General features: G+C 49.2%; 1 protein-coding gene across 1 annotated transcript in view; it reads left to right on the top strand.

Moving 5' to 3' along the window:
- The window catches only part of C11H10orf71 (chromosome 11 C10orf71 homolog), a 30590-nt gene extending 6801 nt beyond the window's left edge, over positions 1-23789 (top strand). The window contains 3 exon segments of the mRNA XM_010382851.2: positions 12517-12619; positions 18692-22756; positions 22758-23789. Coding sequence (XP_010381153.2) covers positions 18839-22756; positions 22758-23147 — 4308 coding nt within the window. The 5' untranslated portion in view covers positions 12517-12619; positions 18692-18838 and the 3' untranslated portion in view covers positions 23148-23789.
- Positions 23790-24994: the final 1205 nt, after the last annotated feature.

Below are 24994 nucleotides of genomic sequence, written 5' to 3'. Positions count from 1 at the left end.
GGACTAAGAGCTGTCTGTTAAGCCAGCCCCCAGGGCATTCTGAAAAGTGTGAGGATGCTTCCTTAAGAAGGGAAAGGGGGGCAAGGGGCTGGCACTGTTCTCAGACACAACAGGAGATGCTCCAAGGAGCCAAGTTTTTCACATAAACACAGCCATAGGTTGAAATAAACATGATTGTTAGAGGAGCATCTTTCAGCTTTAAATTTGAAAAGGAGAACCAGGCTGGCCACATCTGAATGGCTTTCCTTGCTGTGAGGAATTCCATGAAGCAGCTGGGTGTTGGTCAGCTCCTTACACTGCACTGCAGGAGCCTATTCTCCCCTTTCCTTCCCCTGGCCAAGCCGCCTCAACCCTGCTGCGCTGGTTGGAGAAAGAACAGCGGTCATCTACCGGCTACTTCCCAGCCTCCAGCAGAGACATGAGGAGAAAGTCAGGCACAGCTTCAGACCTATGTGGGAGGTTTAGGAACTCCCAGGGGTGCTCTGTGTGAGGCCCCCTCCTCCTTATCCCAGATGCACACAGCTTCGTTGTTTCCAGGGCAGGGAAGATGACCTCTGCAGGAGAGCCAAGTCCTACACATGCCTTCTCTAGCTTTACTAAAGCAAATGCTCCCTGGTGGGACCAGACTCAGAGAGAGATAGGTGAGAATTTGCTAGGAGAGAGGTTGCTACCCACTCCTCACCCTACACAAACCTGTGGCAGATAGAAGACCATCTCATCTCTTGACTCTCTGCCTCGGTGTATTCTGCAGAGACCTGGCCCTGAATCCTGGCTCTGCTGCTCTCTGGCTGTGTGACCTTAAGCTCCTTCCTCAACTTCTCTGACCTTCGATTTCTCCACCTAAAATTCCTTTGGCATCAGTCCTACTCAATTTGCTAGTTGTTGCACCCATTGAGTGAGGCCATGGATATAGGGTGAGGGACAGGTGGCAGGAGTTCCATGAACAGGATGGGTGCCTGGGACTGCCAGGGTGCTAATGCTTGGTGACAGCTCTTCCAGCTCTGCTTCTCGGGCTGTGTCATGCAGTCTCATGGCACCAGTTTACATATGGAGGACCTGGTCTATAGACGATGTGATGGACTCTGTAGAAACCCTGCCCTCCCATGGTTCTCAGGAGTTCTGCCTGAACCTCATCACTCTGCCAAGCCTGGCACTCTCCAGGACTGCTTTCAGGGGGTTCCCTTCCCCATAGTGCCTGGCTCCCTTCACAGGGGCTGGAGAGAGGATGGTTCCTGAGAGGATACCCCAATCCCAACAAAAACAAATGCCTCTTCCTCTGGGAGCCCTCAAGGGGGCTTCTGTCTAGACAAGGCTCTCCAAGGTGGAATCTTGTCGTAGGTTAGAGTTGTCCCTTCACCACCCACTTCCTGATCCATAATGGGCTTCCACAAGCATCAGGCTGCTGGATCTGCCTTTCCATTTGCCCCAAGGTCACCAAAGCGAGACTGAGGCTCACACAAGTTGAGTGGCAAGTTCAAAAGCTGTCTGATTCTGAAGCTTTTAACTGGAGAGCTGTATGCCCTAGTAAGTAAGGGCCAGGGTAGGGTTTCCAGTTCTTTGCTATGGAATATTTCCATATGGAATAATTCCACCCCATGCTATGGAATCCCAGGTGTGATGGGGCATGGGGAATAGAAGGACATCCTATGGTCACAGGTCTCAAGATGAACTCTAAGGAGACCTGTGGGTAAGAACCAGGAGTATGGAGGCTACAAGGTAGCCAGGGGCAGGTGGGTCCCCAAAGGCACAGTGTGGTGCTGACCAGAGACTCTTAACCTGTAGCTGGCATTCAAGAAGCTGCTACAGGAGGCTCTCTAAAGACAGGTGAAAGGGACCACTTATCTGGCAGCCCCATGTTCCAGCCCCACACCACCAGGTATTAAATTCTGCACTACACACGTTTCTTCTCTGTAAAGAACAAGAGTAACTCCTGTGTAATGAGGCCATTGTGAATACTAATTAAATAATAAATATTAATTAATAATACTAGGTTATAAAGTACCTTTATACCAGGTACTCAGTCCCCACTCAGTGGATAGAAGAAATTTCTCTCATCTACTCATTCACTCACTTGTTTAGCAAATAAATGGCCCCATACTAGGCACAGGCACTGTGTGGAGACTGGAAACATAACCTAGAGCAGACAGGCAAGGCCCAGCCCATGGACCTGCCACCAGGGGGTGGGGTCTCCTCCCCTCCCCAAGTGAATCTGATCAGTCACTGAGTTTGGGCCTTGGGTCTCCAATTCTCCATCCAGATGAAAATCTAGCATTACCAGAAACAGGGCATCCATAAGTTGGGCCTAATTAGGGATGCCTAAGATTTCTGGTCTCAGAGAGTTTTTTTAATCACTATAGATCATAAGTCATTACTGAGCCCTGAAATCACTTACTAAGTTGTGAAGAGGTTTTTTTGATGAAAGAATAGAACAGATTAGATTAGAATGGAGCAGTACATACAAGAAGGGTAAGCTTTGCTTAGTCCAGTTTTCCTTGATACATATGTCTCCAGGCACATTCTGTGCCATGATGTAAATGTATTTCTTACTACATGTAGAGGAGAAACCTCTGCTCTGTGGAGACACGGAGAGGAGGATGTGCATGCCATTCACTTGCTCCCCGGTGATCTGGCAGGTGAGGTGCGGGGCTGCAATGGTCAGGGATTTCTGAACCTCCTTCTAGTCCAGGCATCCTCCCTGCTGTGGTGGGGACCCAGGACCTGGTGGGTTGGCTGACTCCAACATGGGGAGACTCTCAAGCAGTACCTGCCACAGGGACCGATTTCATGAAAATTCCTGTGTCCAGCATGGGGAGCAACCTTGGGAGTGGTCAGTCCCAGGGGCAGGCACTGTCGGGCTGGTTTTTATTATCCCTTTTTTCCAGGTGTAGCAGTTAAGTGACACCCATGACAACAGCACTTTAGAGCTGGGTCTCTGCTCTTCCCACTGCTGGTACTGCCTATTTGATGATTCTCATGTCAGGTCCTGCCATTTCCAGAATCCAGGGCAAGATGTTCCTAGGAAATGTGAAGGGGAAGAGCAAGTGAAGACGGGAAGAGCCTGGTGCTAGGCTAGTGCTCCCTCCCTGATTCTCTAACAGTGATTCTCAACCAGGGGTGATTTTGCCCAGAGACCTAGGCAGCGCCAGTGATATGGGGCCTTAGAAAGTCTATTGGGAGCCCCTGTGCTAGGTGCATGGCATGGGGTCCACTTGCAGATGAGAAAGGCTCTCACGTGCCATGTCCCTTGAGCATGGTTGTACTCAGCAACCATGGCTAAAGCGCACAGAGCAGCACTAGGACCTGTGCCCAGATCCCAGGGGGACCCACCATTTGCATGGCCCCTGTGCTCCTGAAGGAGCTGTGTGTCCATCCTTCAGCAGCTGCCCTGGCTGGCCTGGCAGTCAGGGTGGCCCTGCAGTTTGGATTGGTTACAACAAGGAGGTGCAAGGGTCAGAAGGATGAGCAGCAGAACCATGGCTGCCAGGCTGACCCTGCTTTCTCCCAAAATCTCTGCCCCTCAGGCAACTGCTCCTGGGCAGTGGAGCAGGACTGGCACTCACCCAGCCCTGGGAGAGGAAGATGGGGTGAACAGAGTTGTTTGGGATCACACACTCTCCCTTCCAGATCTTTCCTGCTCCTACTTTTACCTGTGATGCTGGCATGGCTGCTCCTATAAAGCACCTCTGAGCTCACCAGGAGAAGCCAAGGGTCCTTTGCTCAGGGAGCATCTGGCTGCTGAGGCTGGGCCCCTTGAGGCCTGCAGAGAACACATGAGAGAGTGTCATGGAGCAGCTGGCAGTGCCAGGCCTGAGCTCCTTCCTGGTGGAAGGGACTGTCCAGAGACTGTGTCTGGCTGAGTCTAGCCCATCTGGCCACCAGGAGCTCTAAGGAGTGATCCTCCATAATGCTCCACCTCCAGAAGTGATCAGAAACTTTGCGAACAGGTGCTGCTGACAGCTCGCAGGTTAGCCTTTATGGAGTGAGACTCTACCCAAGTCTAAGCAGCGCAAGTTCCAGAGCCTGCTGGGATTCAGAGGCACACCAGAGCCCCCTGCACCCCACAAGGCCCACTGAGCACAGCTCATCCCAACTCTGCTTGGGATGTCAGGGGAGCAGCAAGAAATCAGTCAGTGCTACAAATCCAGTGCTTTTTGCCCCAGAGAGCTGGTTATTAAACATTGCTTGGCCTGTCCTGGTCATCAAGGAACAGGAACCAGGAGGGGACAGGTTGTGGGAGACTGCTTGAACCCAGCCTGATTCTCCTCCTGTCTTCTTTTCTCCTGTGACTTCTTGTTTCTCCTGCCATAGGGTCCTTCCCTGGGTCTGTGATACCAGGTGTTGGGCACCCTCACATCCTGCGTTAGATCAAGCCCAGCCTTCCCTGTGCCTGGTTCCCTGGCCTCTAACTGCAGGCATAGCCCTGGGTCTGGGCAGCATGACCCATCCAGGCACAGCAGACTGGCTACCCAGGCCAGAAGTCAACTTCAGGCTGGGCTGAGCTCAAAGAGAAAGTATCTCTCCTCCAGTCTCTCCCCAAAGGGCAGCATCCCCTGCTACCCATGCTCACATCCAGTTCTGTGGGTCTGGCAAGCCCAGGCAAGCTGCTTTCTGCAACCACAACCCCTGGGGCATCCTTGACTTCTACCTGCTACAGGATTTAGAGGCCTCTGCACGTGTAATGTGGTTGTAGAAGGTTCAGATTCCTGCCAGGCCAACACTGCCAACATGGCACCCAACCACATCATGTTCCTGGGGCTGGACAAAGCCAAACTTGTTCTCTCCCAGGGCACAGTGGCATCAGAGTCAGTTTGAGAGCATTTGGCTTTCCCAGTCTATAACCTGAGTTTGGGTCCAGTCAAGCCAGGCCAGGCTACAGGCTGACACCCCTCTCCCATGTGCCAAATATCAGGCTAGTGGAGCCAAAATGGCCAGGCCAGATGTACAATGACCCTTATGCAAATCAAATCTCTGCTTTACACTCGTAAGAGGCACTGCCCAGTAGAAGTCAATCTAAGGCAATCAGAGGTAATTGCACTTTTACAAAGCAATAACCTCCCAGGATCCATCCAATTCCACAAGGAGAGGGCCCAGGTCAGCCCTGCACATGGCTATAGCTCCAGCACCAAAACAGGTGACATGAAGCAGGTGTTCAATGAGTAGTTGTTGAATGAATCAATACAAAAATGAGCTTCAAGTCATGCTTATGAGATCCTACGCTTTCTTCTAGGAGTCTAAATGAACTTATAATTTCTGATTTCCAAAGTCAAAAGGGGTTACAAAGACACAGCAAGCGCCACACGGGAGGAGCTAAGGAGGCATCATCCTGGAACCAGAGAGCAGGGCACTGAGGCTGAGGATTGGGTGAGGCCGCGCCCAGCACTCCCAGGCTTTAAACAAGGAACCAATGATTGACCCGGCCAGTTACAGCTCAGTTTCATCAGCTGTAAGATGATGAGGGGAGCCTATCATGCTAAGTGTTATCAAGGAATAAGTGAGCACAGGCAGGTGCAGGGGTCAACCTATTGCTTCACAGACACTCAACACGTGTCTGCTGCCCTCACCTGAAGGACCTCAACTGAGGAAGTAAATTTTGCCATTTCATTGTTGGCTGCTATGGGCTGAATGTGTGTGCTCCAAAATTCACTGAGATTACCCCAGTGGAATGGTGTTAGGAGGTGAGGCCTATGGGAAGTAATTAGGTCATGTGGGTGGGGTCCCTTGTGATGGGATCAGTGCCCTTATAAGAAGAGACACAAGAGGGCTTCCTTATACATGTGCACGCTCACTCTCTCTCCCTGACGTATGAGAATACAACAAGAAAATGTCCATTTACAATCCAGGAAGAGGGCCCTCACCAGAAACCAGGTCTGCCAGTGCCTCGATCTTGGACTTTCCAGCCTCCAGAATTGTGAGGAGTAAATGTCTATTTTAAGCTTCCCAGACTATGATATTTTAGTTCAAGCTGAGACATTCTCCTCATAAAGCATAGACCATAGACAAGGACATTCCCCTCTAAAGCAAGAGGGCTCTTAGAATTGCACGGAAAGGTCAAGAGCTTGGCCCAAAACTGACCAGCAAGTTGCAGGTTCAGAGCAAGGCACCCTGTGGCATGGGGTGCTGGAGGCTGTGTGTGCTGTGCATCTGCGGGTGGAGGACCATCTGTGAGCAGGGCTCCAGGCTGTGCATAGACAGGGAGGAGCTGTCACACTTCACTCCACTGAACTGCTCCTCAGACATGCCTGAGTCGATGGCTCAGAAAACCAACCCAGAAAGAAGAGCAAGAGGAATCAATTCCAATTTGTTAGAGCCTTCTGGGTGTGATAAAGCCAACCCCTGCCATCTCCACTGTCTTCCTGTTTCCCCTTCTCTAAGAAGTGAAAGCACCATTCAATTAAAGTAATTAAATTCACCCGAAGATCTTGGGCTCAAAAACCACACTACCGGCAAGTGGTCAATCCTAGCAACGAAGCAAACCCCAATGGCTTCCTGTGGAAAGATGGGCAAGGATGAGGAGGAAAATGGAACACATCTTCAGCAGCTCAGGGGTGCACCTTGGGCCTGCAGGGGAGCCCCCAGCTCTGCAGAGTCCAGCTGCCTGAGCCTCCCGCAGCACCAGAGCCCTCCCCAAACAGGAAGGACTCATGTTTACGGGCTGAATCAAAAGTTTCACTTCTGTGGATGTCTGAGAGAACTCAGCCGAGAAGATCCTTAGGACATGACATAAAAGTGAAATGAAACCCTCGTTTTCTCCCCCAGAGCCACCAATTCTCCCATGAGCCAAGAGTGGGGCTGGCAACACCTCCCAGGACATGCCTATGGGAGCCTGAGTCCACAGGCCAGAGGTTCAGGGTTTCATCCTGGAGAAAGCAGAAGGTGGTAAGGTGGTGAGCCCAGGCTGACTCTCATCCCCAGTTCTTCCCTGTCTTTACGTGCTATGTGGCACTTAGCAACATCCTGCACCTCTCTGTGCCTTTGTTTCTCAACCTAGAAGATGGTGACAACAAGGCCCACTCAACCTGCCTCAGAGGAGTCATGAGAATCAAACAAGATCACGATGCTGAAGTGTGTCATGAACTACAGGGTGATGCATACACTTGAGCCGTGACCGTCACTGTGTCATCCCAGTATTGACTCACCGCATTGGCTTCCTCTGATTGTGATCCACTTTGAGTGCTAAAAGTTGATGAGACCCTCATGTAGCCAGATGATGATGATGATGATGGAGAAGTCATCCAGTGGAATTTGAATTTCAGATAATGAATAATTTTGTTAGTATGAATGTATCCCACATATTGCATGGGATACACTTACACTAAAAAAGTATTTATTGTTTATTTGAAATTCACATTTCACTGGGTGTCCTGTATTTTTAATTTGCTCAATCTAGCAGCCTGGGCATGCCAGACCACCAACTGTTCCCTCTGTGCAGTGTCCCCAGGACCACCAAGACCTGGCCCCAAGCCCACTCCATCACCAGCTGTGAGAAATGGAATATCTGGGTCCTCCCTCTGAGGGCTCTTTGTCTCACCTCATGGGTGATTGTGGTCCCTGAGCTGGGCCCTCCAGCATCACCAAGTGGGGGTCTGGTCCTGTGGACCTGACACGCTCCTCAGTTATGTGGGGGACACCTGCAATAGGGCTTGGCATGTAGGAGTTGTGAGTCTCCTCCCTTTATACTTCCTGTCCTTACAACCTGGGACACACGAGGGTCTAGGGTAGATCAGCAGAAGGTGGACTGCATGACCTTCTTAGGCCAGGGTTGGCTGCCAGCCAGGAGCCCTGAGGAAGACAAGGGGACCATGGACCTCTGTCCCTCTGCACACTGCAGTAAACCTCTGTCATCACATCCCAGGGTCCAAGATGTGCACTCAGCAACCAGAGCTGAAAACATTTCCCAGTGACCAGGGTGCACCAGGCACGCTGTAGGTAAAAGATTAACCAAGCCAGGGACCTCACACCAAGGATCTCAAAGTCTAGTGGGAGAGATAGATTCACCTCAGTGCAGGAAGAATAAAGAAATGTAAGTGATAAAAAGGGAAGAAAAGATTCTACGAGGAACAGAACAGAGGAGGAAGTTGTCAGCAGTTGTGGCCGAGGACAGGGAGAGACATTCCAGGCACAGGGACTACTACTTGAGGAATCCGGTCCAGGACACATGGGCCCTGTCCCTCCCTGGCACAGGGCACCACAGGCCTGGAGGAAGGAGGGTGTGGGAGCAGGCAGAGCTCCCCTGCCAAGAGGGACTTGAAGGTCATGCATAGGCATTTGTAAAGGATTAGGAGGGAGAGAGAATTGTATCCGCAAAAAGCAGCACATCCCAGTCAATAATAAAAGCATCACGAGGCATGGCATGGAAAAAAAGCATCATGTGAGAAAACATTTTGGAAGAGTTAGAATTTAGCAATGACTGAGCAAAGGGTATTTCAGTGCTCATCTCAAGGAAAAGCTGATTCATGAGGATACATGCTCAAATTGAGTTTGTTTGAAGTATTCTGATTCAAAAAGATGACCCTACAATAAGGAGAAGAAAATACACATCCTTAAGTGTAATTCTTGGGGCTCCAAGGCTGCAGGGCACTACCAGTTCACCTGTGCGCATATTCACAGTGGGCATGGCAGACCCTTTGCTCTTCTCCAGGGGATCAACTGGAGAGTCCATTTTTAAATTCCTGCCCGGGGATCCTGTTTCCTCTAGTGTGCTCTGGTGTTTTGCAGAACTTTCTCCACCTGATGCAAGTTTGGCCTGGGTCAGTGGAGGAAGTGCTGTTGAGGCCTGCACAGTCGCCTGGAGGTAGAGGGCAAAGCCAGCATTTCATCCGCTGACCCTGTAATTTAGATAACGCATCACTTAATGACCATTCACACTGTGGCTGTAAACAGAGCCCTGGGTAATATACTCAACATTACATGGAAGTTTGCTGGACGCTGGCCCTCCAGAAGGCATCAAAGCCACTCCCCAACTTAGAGCACTGAGAGCAGTGTGAGAGACCAACTGGGAAATGGCAAAGTCACGATGAAATCTCTTTTCATCTCCCCCTGATAGAAATGCAATCCGGACATAAACAGTACATGCCACGCTGCTGAGGGATGCCTTCTCCAGAGCCAGCTTGTCAATAGTCTCCAAGAACAATCCTGTCCACCTGTTTCCATTTCTTACCATGGGGGAATTTTACATATTTGAGGGGTGTGGAATCAAAAAGTAAATAAAATCCACTTGCATTCAAATTCACTAATTTGAAATTTGTGATAATTCTGCGATTATTGGATTATAATCGACTGTCAATAAAGTAAGTCCTCCTAGGCCTGTCAACAGCGTGAGTAATATCATGGCAAGTGGAAGAGTTTTCTCATTTATTGAACAGATATTGCTTGCACTGTACACTATGCTACATGAAAAAGAAACACAAACATGGACCCCGCCACCAATAAGCACTCAGGCTAGCAGGAGGGACAAACATTAAACAACAAATCACCCAGTTAAATGCTTAATTATAATTATGGTAAGTGCTGCAAAATAATGGGTACAGCCTATGATAAAGGGATGTAATGAGCAGACTTGGAATAGCCTGAGGAAGCTGCATCATCAAAGGGACATGTGAACTGGGCTCTGAAGCACATGTTGGAGTTAACCCGGTAATGATGAAAGGATGGAAGTAAAAAAGTCCAGGCAGAGGGAACACCATGTGCAGAAGCCCTGAGGCAGGAAGTAGGATGACATAAAACTGGAAAAAGACCAGGGTGGCTGGAAAGCCAAGCACGAGGGGAAAGATGGCACAAGGTGTGGATGGAAGGAGAGGATCTGTGTTAAGGAGATTGATCTTCATTCCTTAAAACTGGAAAGCCATCAAGGGATTCTAAGCAAGAGGTTGATAAGAACAAGTTTGAGTGTTGAAAGCTGCCTCTTGGTGCAGGGCAGGAATGGGCTGCTGCAGTGGCCGAGGGATTTGAGACAGCAGCTTGGTCCACACGGTGACTGTGGAGATGGAGACCGGTGTGTAAGGAAGAGACCTTCAGAAATGAAACTCATGGGACTAGGAAATGGATGTCATAGGTGAAGGCACAGGAGGAGGAAATCGAAAGTGACATCAGGTTTCTGAGGTCCCCAGGGAGAAAGTGGGCTTGCAGAAGGCTCATGGACTCTGCTTTAAACGTGTGGGTTGGAAGGGCTGTGAGACAGGGGCACCCAGCTGCCTGGTGGGTGGGCAGAGGCGTGGACTGCACCAGGCAAATGGCCTGGCCTGGACGCAGCCTCAGTGTGTGGATGCTTGCAGGGACCATGGTGTGGGGACAATCACCTGCATGTAGACTGTACAGTGAGGACAGAAGAGGCTCCAGGGCTGGGAGCAGAGGAAATCCAGCAGTCAAGGAGAGGAAGACACTAAACATCCAGACAGGGAGGGGAGAAGGAAAGAGTCAAAGTGAGAGAGTATCTCAAGTAGACGGTGGCCACTAGGCTAGATTGCAGTCTAGAAGTTCAGTCAGATGAGGAGCAAAAGTGCCATCAGAAGATCCATCAGGGAGGAGTGGGGGCCAGACACTAAAGGCCAAGTGAGACGGGTAAGGAAATAATGGAGGGGGGAGATAAGAAGCATTTAAGAGAACAGTCTTTGAAGGCCACAGACATAAATAGGAATTGACCAGGTCGTGATTAAATATTGATGTTTATTTCTATGCATTCATGACGAGGTTCCAAGACCTTGTTTAGAACATGGCCCCGCCATGTGCACTGTATCATCCGTCATGCTGCCTGAACGGAACACACCCTTTCACTGGCAAAGTGCTCTACCAGCAAGAATTTTCACCAGTTCAGAGTGGCTTCCTTCAAATGGTTCAAAGTGGTGAGCAAGAGAGTTTTTCCACTGGCATCTGGAAAATTCATTCCAGCAGCAATGTCAGTGAGTCCATGAGGCAACTGCCTAGGGGGAAGGCCTAAGCACAGGGTGAGGGGTGTCCTAACCATTCACAAAATAAATGCCACTCTGTCGTTCTGCACCTCCGTCTCATCAGTGTGTGACACCAGATGGGTTTCATCCTCATCCCTACGTCAGATCTCAGTAGAGCAGGGGAGTGGCCTTATTATTTAGAGATGCAAATGGATCGATCTGAATTTTTTGGTAGGCCATAAGACCCAAGACCAGGAGTCTTTCTCAACAAAATTCATATTATCTTTTCCCTTCTTTTCTGTGCCTCAGTTTGCCCTCCAGGAAAAAAAAAATCAGAATAAAGATAACCTAATTCAGAGCATTACCACAAACAGTGATTGAGCTTCTATTTATTGAGCTCAGTATACAAAGGTATACAAGACTCCCTTCCTTGGTTCAGGGAAATTCCTTTCTAGTTGAGGAGAGAAAGCAGCGATCATCAGTTCCTGAAACATATGGGTCATGATGTATGAAGTGACAACACGGCTGAGCTTTGGAAAAGGTAAACCCAGTATGCTTTGAGAACACGAAGGAGGCCCATCTAAGCCAGCCTGGGAAGTCAGGGATAGGGCCTCACCGTATGGTGGCAGACACAGAGCACCTCTGTGATTCTCCAAAGAAATAGACGCCACAAATTCAAGCTATTATGATTATTAATATTATTAATAAACTACCTTGAACTAGATTAATATCCAGGAGCTACAAGCTGGGAAAGGTCTTATGGAAACCCCAAAGGTCTGCATTTAAAATGTGCAGAATGGATTTATTTTAATTAGTTCACTCTTCGTTCTGAGCATTCTGAAAATCCGCCTGCGCAGCTTTTTGGTTCTTTTAGCTGTCAGAAGTCTCAAGCCTTCTGCCAACAATGAATCCAACACTGTGCTGCCACTTGCTGAGTGGACTTGACTTTCACTGCTCCAGTTCTCTTTGCCGCAAAACCCAACTTATCAGTTCAGTGGGAAAAGGGCCTTGGGTCAGATTTTATTAGCAAAAAATAATTCACAACTGGGTCAATCATATTAGAAAACTGAAAAGCTTAAAACAGGTTTCTAAAAATGTCTTGGACCATGGACAAATTAATGGATATTAGGAGGGATATAAATTGACCTTATGGTCAAATATGCCTATTTTTAGAATTTTGTTGAGCTCAAGTATGGATTCTTTTTCATTTTTGAAGGCCAATTACATTGTTGTATAACTGTCATTTAAAGATACTTTGGGTCAGGTGTGATGGTTCACTCCTGTAATCCCAGAACTTTGGGAGGCCAAGGCAGGCAGATCACTTGAGGTCAGGAGTTCGAGGCCAGCCTGGCCAATATGGTGAAACCCTGTCTCTACTAAAAATACAAAACTTAGCTGGGCATGGTGTTGCACACCTGTAATCCCAGTTACTTGGGTGGCTGAGGCACGAGAATTGCTTGAACCCAGGAGGTAGAGCTTGCAATGGGCCAAAATTGCACCACTGCACTCCAGCCTGGGCAATAGAGCAAGACCTTGTCTCAAAAAAATAAAATAAAGGATACTTTTTCCACTGAACTTGTGCTTGGCCCTTTGGTCAGTTGGGTTCCACTGAAATTATTTTTCTTCTTTCTAGATGGGCAGTGATGATACCAAATATAAGCATAAAAAGATGTTTTAAAACTACACATCCTGAAACCCAGCACGGCAGGCACCTGCAGCTTCCAGTGCTGTAACAGGTATGGAACTAATCCAAGAGCAGGCATCTAGAAACACCTTCTGTTTTTGGCCATTATGCTGAAAGGTACAATGGGGGCTGGGGGTGGGGGAGAATGAGGTCAAGTTTCTGACTGTCCCATCTGACCCCAGATATATCAAATCAGAATTGAAGAAATTATCTGAATAAAGCTAGCAAGGTGGGGAGGGAGTCTCTCTTTTCCTTGAGGCAGAAGCAATGTAGTTATTTTCTGAATGCTCTGAAAAATCAATGAACATCCTTCACCACTGTTTGGAATGAGGATGTAAACCCAGGATCAGGTAGGGTTCTTCAACCACGAGCAACAGAAGCAAAAACTGAACAAATGAGGTAGAAATGCATATGTATTAAAAGAAAAATGGAGGTCTTGTAGACTCAAGGTGACGGCTAAAGTTCCAGGCTAGGAAACGCCAGAGGTCAGGTATGTCCTTAAGCATAGTGAAAGTTCTACCACCAGCAAGGAAGCCTGAGCATGCTTCCATCCTTGTGTGGCTCCAGGAGAACTGTTACAGTCCATGGGCTTGTCCTCAGTCTCACACCTGCTATTGGCCCTGGAGAGCCTCTGCAGGCACCTTGACTTTCAGCCCCACCAAGACTGAAAACCAAGGGGTGAGGAAATTTCCCACAAAGTATCAAGTGCTTTTTCTCAGAGGATGCAAGCTGAGTATTCAAAAAACAAATAGCAAATACCTACTAATATGCGAGTGTGTTTAATTGGTTAGAGGCTGCTTGGTTGACTCTATCTAAGCTTCTAAATTTAGGTCTCCAACTAACCTATTTTCATCTTAATGAAAACTATCTTATTTTCATTCAAAGTGTAGAAACCCCCAATATTACTGAGTTCAGCCATTGCCAACATCAGAATCCCAGCATTTAGGACATCAGGAGACTCTGGACCGTTTTGATAGGATCTCAGGGTACAGAAAACCTGACTCATAGTGGTCAGTGCCACTCAGTTTCCATCAAGCCCCACACCAGCCTCAATAACATAAATTCATGTGGGATGGTGCTGCCATGGGCTTGCAGCTTAGCAGTGCTGGCCAGGACCTGGGCTCCTCACCTGTCCACCCTGCCATCTTCTGCATGTTGGCCTTCAGTGGCCATTGCTTGTCTCTCAGGGCTGCAAAGTGAATTCAATGTTATGGTTGAATCATGGCCCCCCTAAAAATATCATAACTCTGATTACCTCAGAGTATGACCTTTTGGAAATAAGGCTGTTACAGATGTACTGTACTTAGTTAAGACAAGGTTATTAAGGTGGGCCCTAATCCAGTTTGACTGGTGTCCTTATGAAAAGAGAAAATTTGGGTAGGGCGCAGTGGCTTATGACTGTAATCCCAACACTTTGGGAGGCCAAGGTGGGCAGATTACTTGAGTCTGGGAGTTCAAGACAAGCCAGAGCAACATGGTGAAACCCCATTTATCCAAAAAATAGAAAAATTAGCCAGGTAGGGTGTAGTGCACCTGTAGTCCCAGCTACTTGGTAGGCCGAGGCAGGAAGATCACTTGAGTCCAAAAGGTCGAGGCTGCAGTAAGCTATGATTACGCCACTACACTCCAGCCTGGGTGACAGAATGAAAAAAAAAAATTTTAATAATTAGAAAATTTTTAAAAGTTTGAAAAAGGAAAACTGTGGACAGAGAGACAAGCATAGAGGGAAGATGATGTGAAGACACAGAGAGAAGACGGGTGTCCTGAAGCCAACAAGAAAGGCTAGGATCAATTCTTCTTTACAGCCCTCAAAAGGAACCAACCCTGTGACACCTCGATTTTGGACTTCCAGCCTCCAGAACTGTGTGGCAATACATTTTCAATGTTTAAGCCATCGTTTGTTACGGCAGCCCCAGCAAAGAAATCAAGCAGTTTCTGGCTTCTTGTCTGCATTCAAGGCAGGAAGAAGAGCACTGACAGAGTGGAGACAACAGGAATTGCTCCTTTGATTAGAGAGGCAGGAACTTTCACAGACTGCTGGCTGCTTCCATCCCTGTGATCACAGCCATGTCCTCTGGCCATGCTAACTGCATGGGAGTCTGAAGAGCGAGCGTGTGTCTTCTATTGGGGAAGGCGTGAGCTTGGCCAGCCCTCAGGGTCTCCCCTACTCATCACGCGGGCTGATGCTCTCCCCTTGTATGCGGCCTTCTAAAAAGCATATGCTGTCATGAGCGTGTACTTTCCAGGGAGCCAGTAGCCTGCCTTTCAAGGCAGGGCTGAAGAGCATGTGCAGAGAGGCCTTCCCAGAGCAGGTCATTAGCTCCTCATAAGCTCATTCAGTCCACTAGAACTCAGGTCCCATCCTTTCTCCAGCTTAGTTCTGTCTTTCACAGAAACAAGTCAATCAGCCGATGAATCAGTGTTGCTAACTTACCAGAGTGCTGTGGTCAAGACATGGAAACAACAGACCCCAATGAAGCCTGGCCTCCAGGATGAAAGACAAACATTACTGACAGCCCAGCAGCTTTGAGCCTATGCCGGGATGCTACCCCCAATCTCCTGGAGCCTTGTAGTGAGGCCACATGATCCCACTCTACAGAAACAAAGAGAATGGTTGCCATCTCACAGCACAGATGCAGATGACAGAGATGCACTGAGGCTGCTGGTGGCCAGCCCATGGTCACTCAGCAAGGGGATGTGGAGCCAGGCAGGATCTGGGGCTTCTAACATGTGGCCAGGCCTCCCTGATGGGAGTGCCTTCACCGTCCATCCCCTGGAGAGCTGGCAGTGACTCAGGCCAGCCAAGCAAGGAAGGGAAGCATAGGTGCTCAGCTCTGCTGCTGTGAATGGGAGTTGTCTGGCAGTGTTTGATCTGCCAGCTGAACACTTAACAGTACCCTACCAGATGACCACTCTTCCAGACACCCCTCACTTGCACCGGCTCTGGGGTCAATACTTGCTACTTTATATAACTTTTTATATACCCATTCTCTAATCCCCTCCCCTAGGCCAGGCAATGTTCTAGGCAATGGGAGGTATATGTCCCAGGGGGAGCCATAAGTATTCCAGAAGGAAGCAGCATCCTCAGAAAGGATCCACCAGAGAATGTCATGCAGCACCATGCGCCCACCAGGATGGGTACTATCAAAAAGAAAAAAAAAAGCAGAAAACTACAAGTGTTGCGAGGACATGGAGAAACTGGAATGCTTGCACACTCTTGGTTGAAATGAAAATTGGTGCAGCCATTATGGAAAACAGTCTAGAAGTTCCTAAAAAATTTAAAAATAGAACAACCATATAATCCAGCAATTCCACTTCTGGGGATATACCCAAAAGAATTGAAAGCAGGGTCTTTGAGAGATATGTGCACACCTACATTTGTAGCAACATTAATCACAATAGCCAAAAGTTGGAAGCAACTCAAGTGTTCATCAATGGAGGAATGGATAAGCAAAATGTGATATATATATATACACACACACACACACATACACACACTATATATATGTATGTATATCTCACACACACATATAGTGGAATATTATTCAGCCTTGAAAATGAAATTCTGGCACATGCTAAAACACAGATAAACCTCCAGGACATTATGCTAAGGGAAATAAGCCAGTCACAGAAAGATAAATACTGTATGACTGCACTTTTATGAGGTTCCTGGAGTCATCAAATTCATAAAGACAAAAAGTCAAATGGTAACTTCCAGCAGGGAGGGAAAATGGGAAGTTGTTGCTTAACGGGTAAAGAGTTTCAGTTTTGAAAGATGAAAAAGTCCTCAAGATCGATTGCATGTTAACATGAATATACTTAACACTACTGAGCTGTATCTTAAAATTGATTCAAATGAAAATTTTTATATTATGTGCATTTTGCCACTTAAAAAACAAAGGAAGGGGCTATAACAGAGGTAATGGAGAATTAGCGAGACCCCAGGGATGTAGAGTTGGGTACAAGGGGCATGTTGCCAGAGCCCAGTCAGAGACTGGGGGAGGGGCCATAGCTATAGAGGACTGTGGTCCCCATGTCACAGGCAAGGCAGGAGGGGTGGAGAAATGCCAGGGATGCTGGCTCCCCCTCCCTCCAGGTTCCTGCAAGCACCTCCACTGGCCACCCCCACAGGCTGGTCCCAGAGGTAAGGGGCCCAGGTGATGCAGACTCTCAGGATCGTCTCTTAGGGTGGTTCTGGGATGAGGGGCAATCAGCAAACAGACAACCCAGCAGTCCCCACATGCCTAGGCCACAAAGATGTAAATTTAATCTTCAATCATGCTCAGTACCATGAAGAAAAAAACCACGCACAGTGAGAGAGATGAGCAAGGAGGGAATGTCCATTGGAATATCAGGGAAGAACTCTGCAAAAACACCACTGAACTTCAGGCACTGTATGGGTCTGATTCTGCAGAAGATCAGAACCAATAGGATACGTGGCTATAGAGAGAGAACAATTTATTTTAAGGAAATGGCTGGAGTGATTGTGGAGGGTGGCAAGTCCAAAATGTGAATAGCTGGAGACCCAGGAAGAGTTGATAAGACAGTTCCAATCCAAAGACGATCTGAAGGCAGAAGTTTCTCTTCCTCGAGGGACTGTGTTTTTTTAAGACATTTTATTGAGGTATGACTGGCGTACAAAAAGCTATACATATTTAATGTGTACAGTTTGATGAGTTTGGAGATAAGTAATGCACCCCATGAAACCATCACCACAATCCATGCATAAACCTATCCATCACCTCCAAACATTTCCTCCCACCTCTTTTATTTACTATTTGTGTACGTGTGATAAGAGCATTTAACATAAGATCTATCCTCAGCAAATTTCAAGCACATAACACAGTATTGTTAACTACAGACACCTGCTGTACATCAGATCTCCAGAACTAATTCATCTTGCATAACTAAAAATGTTACGTCCTTTGACAAGTAATTCCCCCCTTCCCTGCTCCCCAGCCTCTGACAACCTCCATTCTACTCTCTGCTTCTATGAATTCGACTGTTTCAGATTCCTCATGTAAGTGACATCATGCAGTATTTGTCTTTCTGTGACTGGGTTCTCTTAACAAAATGTCCTCCAGATTCACCCATGTTATCACAAATTTAAAGATTTCCTGCTTGTTTAAGGTTGAATAATTCTATTGTATGCATATACCACATTTTCTTTATCCATTCATCCATCAGTGGAAATTTTGTTCGCTTCTGTGTCTTGGCCATAATGAACATGTGGGTGCAGATACCTCTTTAAGATCCTAATTTCATTTACTTTGGGCCTATACCCAGATATGGGAATGCTGGATCATATAGTAGTTCTAGTTTTAATTTTTTGAGGAATCTTTATACTGTTTTCCACAGTGACTACATCAATTTACATTTCCACCCATGGTGTACAGGAGTTCCCTTTTCTCCACATCCTTCCCAACACTTGTCATCTTTTCTTTCTTTGATAATAGCCATCCTAACAGGCATGATGTGATATGTCATTGTGGCTTTGATTTGCATTTCCCTGATGGTTAGTGATGGTGAGCACCTTTTTATATACTTGTTTGCCATTTCTATGTAATGGAGATGTATTTTTGGAGATGTATCTGTTCAGTTCCTCTACCCATTTTTAAATCAGAGGGTTTGAGGTTTTGTTTCATTTTGTTTTGTTTGTTATTCAGTTGTAGGAGTTTCTCATGTATTTTGGATATTAAGCCTTTATCAGATATGCAGTTTGAAAACATTTTCTTCCATTCCGTAGAATACCTTTTCATTATTGTAATTGTTTCCCTTGCTGTGCAGAAGCTTTTGACTTGATGTAATCCCACTTGTCTATTTTTGTTTGTGTTGCTTGTGAACTCAGCCTTTTTACTCTTAGAGCCAACTAATTAAATGAGGACCACCTGCCTTATAGAAGATAAACTGCTTTACTTAAAGTCTACTGATTTTAGTGTTAATCACATCTTAAAAATGCCTTCACAGAAACAGCTAGACTGGTCTACAGTCTGGACGTATAGCAAGCTAGCCAAGTTGACACATAAAATTAACCCTTACAGGCACCATTTTCCACCTGGACCAGCACATATTCTTGCGTAGAGCTGTATACCCTGTTCACACACTGCATCTTTTTCTTTTGCAGAGAAAAAAACAAAAATTCCCCACTTTGCAATTGCATCTGTGAATGAGAAGCTCCAGTTTTGTGGGAAGAGGGAAACACCTAAACTTGCCAGAATCATCACCAGAGACACCTGCCGGCTGACGAGGGCAGCTTTCTTGGAGCCGACAGATGATGCAGGGAAACAAGAAGTGCACAGACGGATTCAGTGACTCCTCCAGCATCGGCAGCGTGTTGGATGATGCAGACAGGGAAGTGAGCAGCCTCACAGACCGGGCATTCCGGAGCTTGTGCATCTCAGAGGATACATCCTTCCATGACTCCTATCTGGCCGTGTCCCCAGATATCAACCGACAGGTGTTTGGGACTTTTCACCAGAGAGCAGTGAGCCACACCCAGAGGAAAAGTGGCATTTGGAGCCAGTTACCGTCACAGGGCACAGAACATTCAGGCTGGGCAGCCACCTTCCGACAGCTACCCAAGTACGTTCAGGGAGAGGAAAAGTACCCCAAAACCAGCCCCCCACCAACACCAGTCCAGAGGAGACTGGAGGTGCCCGTTTCTGGCCTAAGGAGCAGCAACAAGCCGGTCTCCAAAGTATCAACACTAATTAAATCTTTCGACAGGACTGAGAGCCAACGTTGTGAGAGCAGGCCCACTACCAGCAAGCCTCCGGCTCTGAAAAATCCCCCCAAATTCGCTCCTCTTCCAGAAAGCAGTGTCAACTTCTGCTTTGATTCTGCATTTCTGACAGTCAGGAGGGTGCCCGCTGAAGTTTCCAACACCCATCAGAATAGCCACCAGCCAGGCAGGAAGCACGGAGAACAGGAGTCCTCCAAGAACCCAGAAATGGCCTGTCACGGCTCCAGCAGCTTCCTCCCGGCAGCCGACGACATGGCCACCTCATCTGAGTCAAAATTCCCCTCTCCACACCACAAGCCAGCCACTGGTGAGCCTGGGAGAGGCAAAGGCACCTTTCTGCACAGTGAAAATAGTGCTTTTGAGTCATGGAATGCCCACCAACCAAAGCTGCTGGAGAGAAAGGACGCGGCTGGAACTGTCCCAGAAAGCAAAGCTCCCAAGCACTATGGGGACACGACCTTACTAAGAGAACCCCGTCCCCCTGAGTGCACAGTCTCTCCCTGCCAGGTGCAGGCCTGCTGCAGTCAGGAAGAGAACAGACTCACAGCAGGGGCTCTGTCCACATCCGTACCCTGGGGGTGCAGGGATCCAGGATCCCAGGTATTTTCTGTGGAAGGAAAAGCTCCCAGCTCACAGCCGGATTCTCAAGAGAAGCCAGCCCAGCCCCCATGGAGGAAGCCAAAGACTGGCAAAAAAGGGAAAGAAAGTCTACAAGATACCTCGGAAGAAAAGACACAGACCAGCAGGAGAGGCCCACCTTTGTATACAAAACACAACCCCCAGGGACAGTTTCCAGAAAATGATGCTCTTGACCTGCCTGTGGAACCCAATGAACATTATGATCCCCCCTTTAACATCAGTAAGCTCCTGACCCCCATCATACCCAGCAAGCACACCCTGGATTCAGCAGAGAACCAGCCGGCAGAGCAAACCCCATCACCCCCAGGACAGCTAAACGGATACCAAGAGAAGGAGCCCAGTGAATGTCAGTCTCGAGACAGCTACAAGTCCAAAGCCCCTAGCCTGCTGTTTAACCTCAAGGACGTGCGGAAGCGTGTTAAGAGCACATACAGTTCCTCACCTCTCTTGAAAGGGCTTGATGAGAAAACTAGAGGTAAGGTTGATGGAAAGCAAGAACCTGTGAGCAACGGTGTCATCCTACCCAATGGGCTTGAGGAAAGCCCTCCAAACGAGCTTTCTAAGGAGAGACCCGCTGATGACCCCACTGCATCACATGTCAATCCCCAGAAGGGCCCTACAGCTGACCCCAGTGAGCCCTCTGCAGACAGCTATCTAACTCTTAGCGCAGCTTCGACTATCACCAAAGTCCCCTTCTACGTTAACGGGGAGGCTGCTGAGAGGAGCAGTTACGAGAATGACGAGGTGGAAGGAGAGATAGAGATGGGTCCTGCCGGATCTGGCTGGTGTCCAGACTCCAGGGAACACCGCCCCAGGAAACACCTCTCCCTTAGGCTTTGCAGTAGGGATCCTGAGCCTGGAAAGGCTACAGAGAAAACGATGACCCACCAGCTAGAGAATGGGCTCTCCAGATCTGTGTCCCAAGAGACAGAACCTGAGAGGGAGGCAGGACTTCAGAACACACACTTCAACCAGAAATTATCCCCAGGGCCCCTCTCTCCTGAGGAGGAAGATGTGTTTTACAGCGACAGCCAATCCGATTTTATGCCAAGCCTCAAAGGTAAGGCCAAATTCAGCACCAGCTCTTCAGATCAATCCTTTGCCTCATTTGATGATCAGCAGAAGACGTGGTTTACTGAGAACCAGCGGGAAGACAGGAGGAAGGATGTGAGTGCAGGTGACAGTCAGAAGGATGAAAAGGAGAACATGGTGGGGAAGGATGAGCCGCAGTACTGCGCCTTAAGCAATGGGCACACGTGCCTGGAAGACTGCAGCCAGGGGGAAGCATTGCAAAGAGAAGGGGAAAGTGTGCCTGGAGGAAGAACCAGGAAGGCATCGGCAGAGGAAGCTAATTTCAGAGGCTCTCGGATTGGGGAAAATAAGGGTACGACCTTTTCACAGGCCAAAGACCTTACTCTCTCACCATCTTCTGCTTCAAATAGGCACATGCTGTTTACCATTAAAGACAACACCCTCAGAGCCACCCCCGTAATTAAACCTATTATGCTGCCTCTCCTGAGGACCCTGTCCTTGGAGGACTCCCTCAGCAGTGGCCACAAAGAGGAGGAATTGCCAAGGCCAGAATGGGGTGAGGATCCTGGTTTCTGTGCCCCCGAAAACCAGGACATTCTTGGTACATCAACACCCACTAACACGCTGAGCACACGTGTGAAGTGCATGGCCAACGAGGTCATGGAGGACCCCAGGCAGGGGTCCAGCATGGCCAGGATGGAGGCCTCTCAGCCAGCTCCAAAGGGGAATTTCCCATCTATGCCTCTGGTGGGAGAGGGGGACAGGGTGAAGCCACCACCAGATGCTGCACATGACCTCATGGCAAGCAATTGCAAGAGCGGCTCTGCAGACCCAGGGAAGCCAGCGGCCCCACGGCACATTCCCACCATCACTTTACCCGAGGGCGACATAGAAGACCAGCCACACCCATGGCAGCCTGAAACCTGTTGGGAAGAGCAGACACCAGGTTTCAAGAGTCACTTTTTGTCCACACCCAGAGCAGGGCCCCCTGGCAGAAGACTGGTCCCTGGTGAGATGGCAAATTCCCCTAACCCCAGCTCCCCGGGGGAGAGCAGTGCCTGCTCCCCTGCTGCCAGCAGCATTTGGGATGAGGCTTCCCAGGCCCCTGGAGGACCAGAGCTGCTGCCCGAGGAGCCTCCTCAAGCCAGCCCCTGGGCCAGCTCCAGTCCTGCCAGGGTCACCAGGAGGGAGGACCTGACCCACGCCCTCGTGTGGGAGGGTGGCTCTGACCCCCTACTTGAGCTGTCGGCAGAAGACCTCCGAACCCTCTCTCCAAGAGGTTCATTGCTGGATGTGGCTACCAGCCCAGCAGGCACCCCTGGGAGACTTGAGCTTCCTGCACAGCTAGAGAGGGCAGCAAGCAAGCCACCTGCAGTCCCACCCAAAACAGAGAAAGCCCTGCGGCGGGCGAAGAAGCTGGCAAGTAAGAGGAGGAAGACTGACCAGGCTCAAGAGAAGCACAGCGAGTCACAGGAGGGAAAACCCTGCCCAGAGGACTTGGAGCAGACACAGCAAAGGCCACTGTGCCCCAGAGAGAGGCTCCGACACAGTTTCCCTGTGGTCCGTTCCCTGCCCCCTCCCGTGCACCGCCACTCTGTGTCTGGCTTCTCAGAGCCTGTTGGGAGGCAGCCCGGAGGCCCCCAGTCCCTCACACCCCTGCCCGCCTACCCCGCCACCCAGAAGGTCCTCCAGGATCCGCAGTCCGGGGAGTACTTTGTCTTCGACTTGCCACTCCAGGTGAAAATCAAGACCTTCTATGACCCAGAGACGGGCAAGTAGTGTCAAGGTCTCCATCCCGTCCTCCGAGGGGGCCTCCCCAGAGCCGACCCCACCAGATGCCCTGGCCGCTCCCTATGTGCTGTACCCCGGCTTCCAGCCAGTGCCTGTGACAGCCTTGATGCCACTGCGCTGCTCCTCTCAGCTCTCCGCACCCACCTTCCTCAGGCAAGGCCCTCGTGCCTCCATGGCCCGTGCCAGGCCCCAGAGTGTCCACGAGTCTGGACTACAGCTGGCCTCAGGGCCTCATGGTGACTGCACCCCGCACTCTACAGGCCAGCGCCCTCATGGGCCCCCCCAGAGCCCAGAAGAGGAGGGTGCAGAAGCTCCAGGCCTGGGCATCATCTCCACCGACGACCTAGAGGACTTTGCCACAGAAGGCATTTCTTGAGTTACCGCAGGCTGAGCCCCACCCCCAGATGAACCCAGAGGAGCTTACTTCCCTCTCTCCCAAAACAAGCAACACACACACACACATATGCAGACACATGCACACGCACACGCATACACACACACACACATGATCGTCAACACATGGCCTTTTTAGATCCGTAAAATCCAGAAGGCAGTAGGGATCCCAAGACAACCTCACCCGAAGGGCTCCCTGTCTCTCCTCTGATGGAGGGGTGCTGCTTGCTCGGCCCGGTCCCCTCCGTGCCAGTTCCCAGGTGCACTCTACTCCAGCCCTTCTCCATCCCTTCCTTCCTCCCTCTCCTGGCCTGCCCTGCTCTTCCCTGGCCCTGCCAACCAGGTGGGTGTGGCAAGGGCACCACCTGGTCCCAAGGGTCCCTCTGCACCTGCACCCACCCACTCACTTGTAGGCTCCTTGATGAGCAAACCCCTGAGGCCCCCAGCTCAGACTCAGCAGCCATTTCAGGTCACCTCAGGCAGACTGACTAAGGACCAGCGCAGGGCAATTTTGCAGAAATGATCATTTGCATAGAATGGGTTTCCTTCACAGGGAGAAACTTGCCACTGAAAGCTATTTTCTGATCAAGAAAAGGCCCACTTTTTAAAAAGTGAAACAAGTTTGCAGATACGGTTGTGTCCCTGGACTCCTGTCTTCCTTCTGTGGGCAGTGGGGGTCAGGACTGACAGAGTCACTTCCCTGTCTACCACAGTCTGGCGTCCCACCTTGTCCCTCCAACACCTGTCCATGCCTTTGCAGGGCCAGGCCCTCCACTAGGTCCTGACTGCCCCATCTACTGACCAGTACCTGTGCCCTCCACTTAAAAAGAAAGTGTGTTCACCCCCTCACCCCCTGTCAGTTCCTGACCTTTGGGGATTTGGAGGGAAGTGTCGGGATTCACTCAAGAGTTTGAGTTTTACCTAATGAAACAGGTCCACTGGCCCAGCACAGTAAAGCCAAAATCCACACTGAGGTTTGCAGTGGGAGAAAGGAGGGTGTTTATTTACAGGGCACCAAGCAAGGAGAATCAGGCAGCTCACACTTAAACCCTGACCTCCCCCATGGCTTGCAAGCGTGGATTTTTTAATGGCAAGGGAAATTTTCAGGAAAGCCGAAGTTACAGATGAAATTGTAAATCAACACATGGAGGGTACACATTGGTTTGGTGTAAAAAGGCAGGATATCTTGAACTAGGGACTTACGGGTCATAGGGTGGAATCAAACATTTTCTGAAATGCAATTGGTTAAGGAAGAGAAGCTTTGTTTTAAAATTTGGGTTAGCAGAAAGGAATGTTAGCTCTGGCTTGTGGGTGGGACTTCCCCCAGGTCCCCCAGAAAGAAATTTAGAACAAAGAGCCGTTCTCAGAGTTCAGTCCTCAGTTCCCTCTTCTCTGAGGTCTCTTTGCTAGTGGATCCATTTGGTGGGAGTCTAGGTTTCTGAAAAACAACTCAGAGTCACGAGTTCAGATGTTCTCTTTAATTTCCAGAGGGAACCAAATACCCCAGGACTCTGGCTTCCTTGGCTGTTGTTTGAGGTTACTATTACCTTCCTGCTTATCAAGTTGCTCTTTTGCTTCTCAGGGCTGGCTAAGTGCCTGGAATTTCCCTTGAAAGAAGCCAAGATTTTCGTGTATTTCCATGGTTGGGGAGGGGTCCTTGCTCGATCTTAAGAGCAGGTGCCCTCTTGCAGGCAGCCGGCTAGGGAGCAAAACCAGCACCCAGGGTCCTGATAGGTTTCCACACCATGGCTTCTACAGAAGCCTCCTAATGCTTGTTCTACTGGAAACACAGGGGCAAAACGTGCTTCCCTCTTTATTTAGAACCCTCAG

The sequence above is a fragment of the Rhinopithecus roxellana genome, chromosome 11, assembly GCF_007565055.1.
Source record: "Rhinopithecus roxellana isolate Shanxi Qingling chromosome 11, ASM756505v1, whole genome shotgun sequence".
Lineage (NCBI taxonomy): Eukaryota > Metazoa > Chordata > Mammalia > Primates > Cercopithecidae > Rhinopithecus > Rhinopithecus roxellana.
The sequence above is the reverse complement of the archived record's forward strand: the minus strand, read 5'-3'. Positions and strand labels throughout refer to the sequence as shown.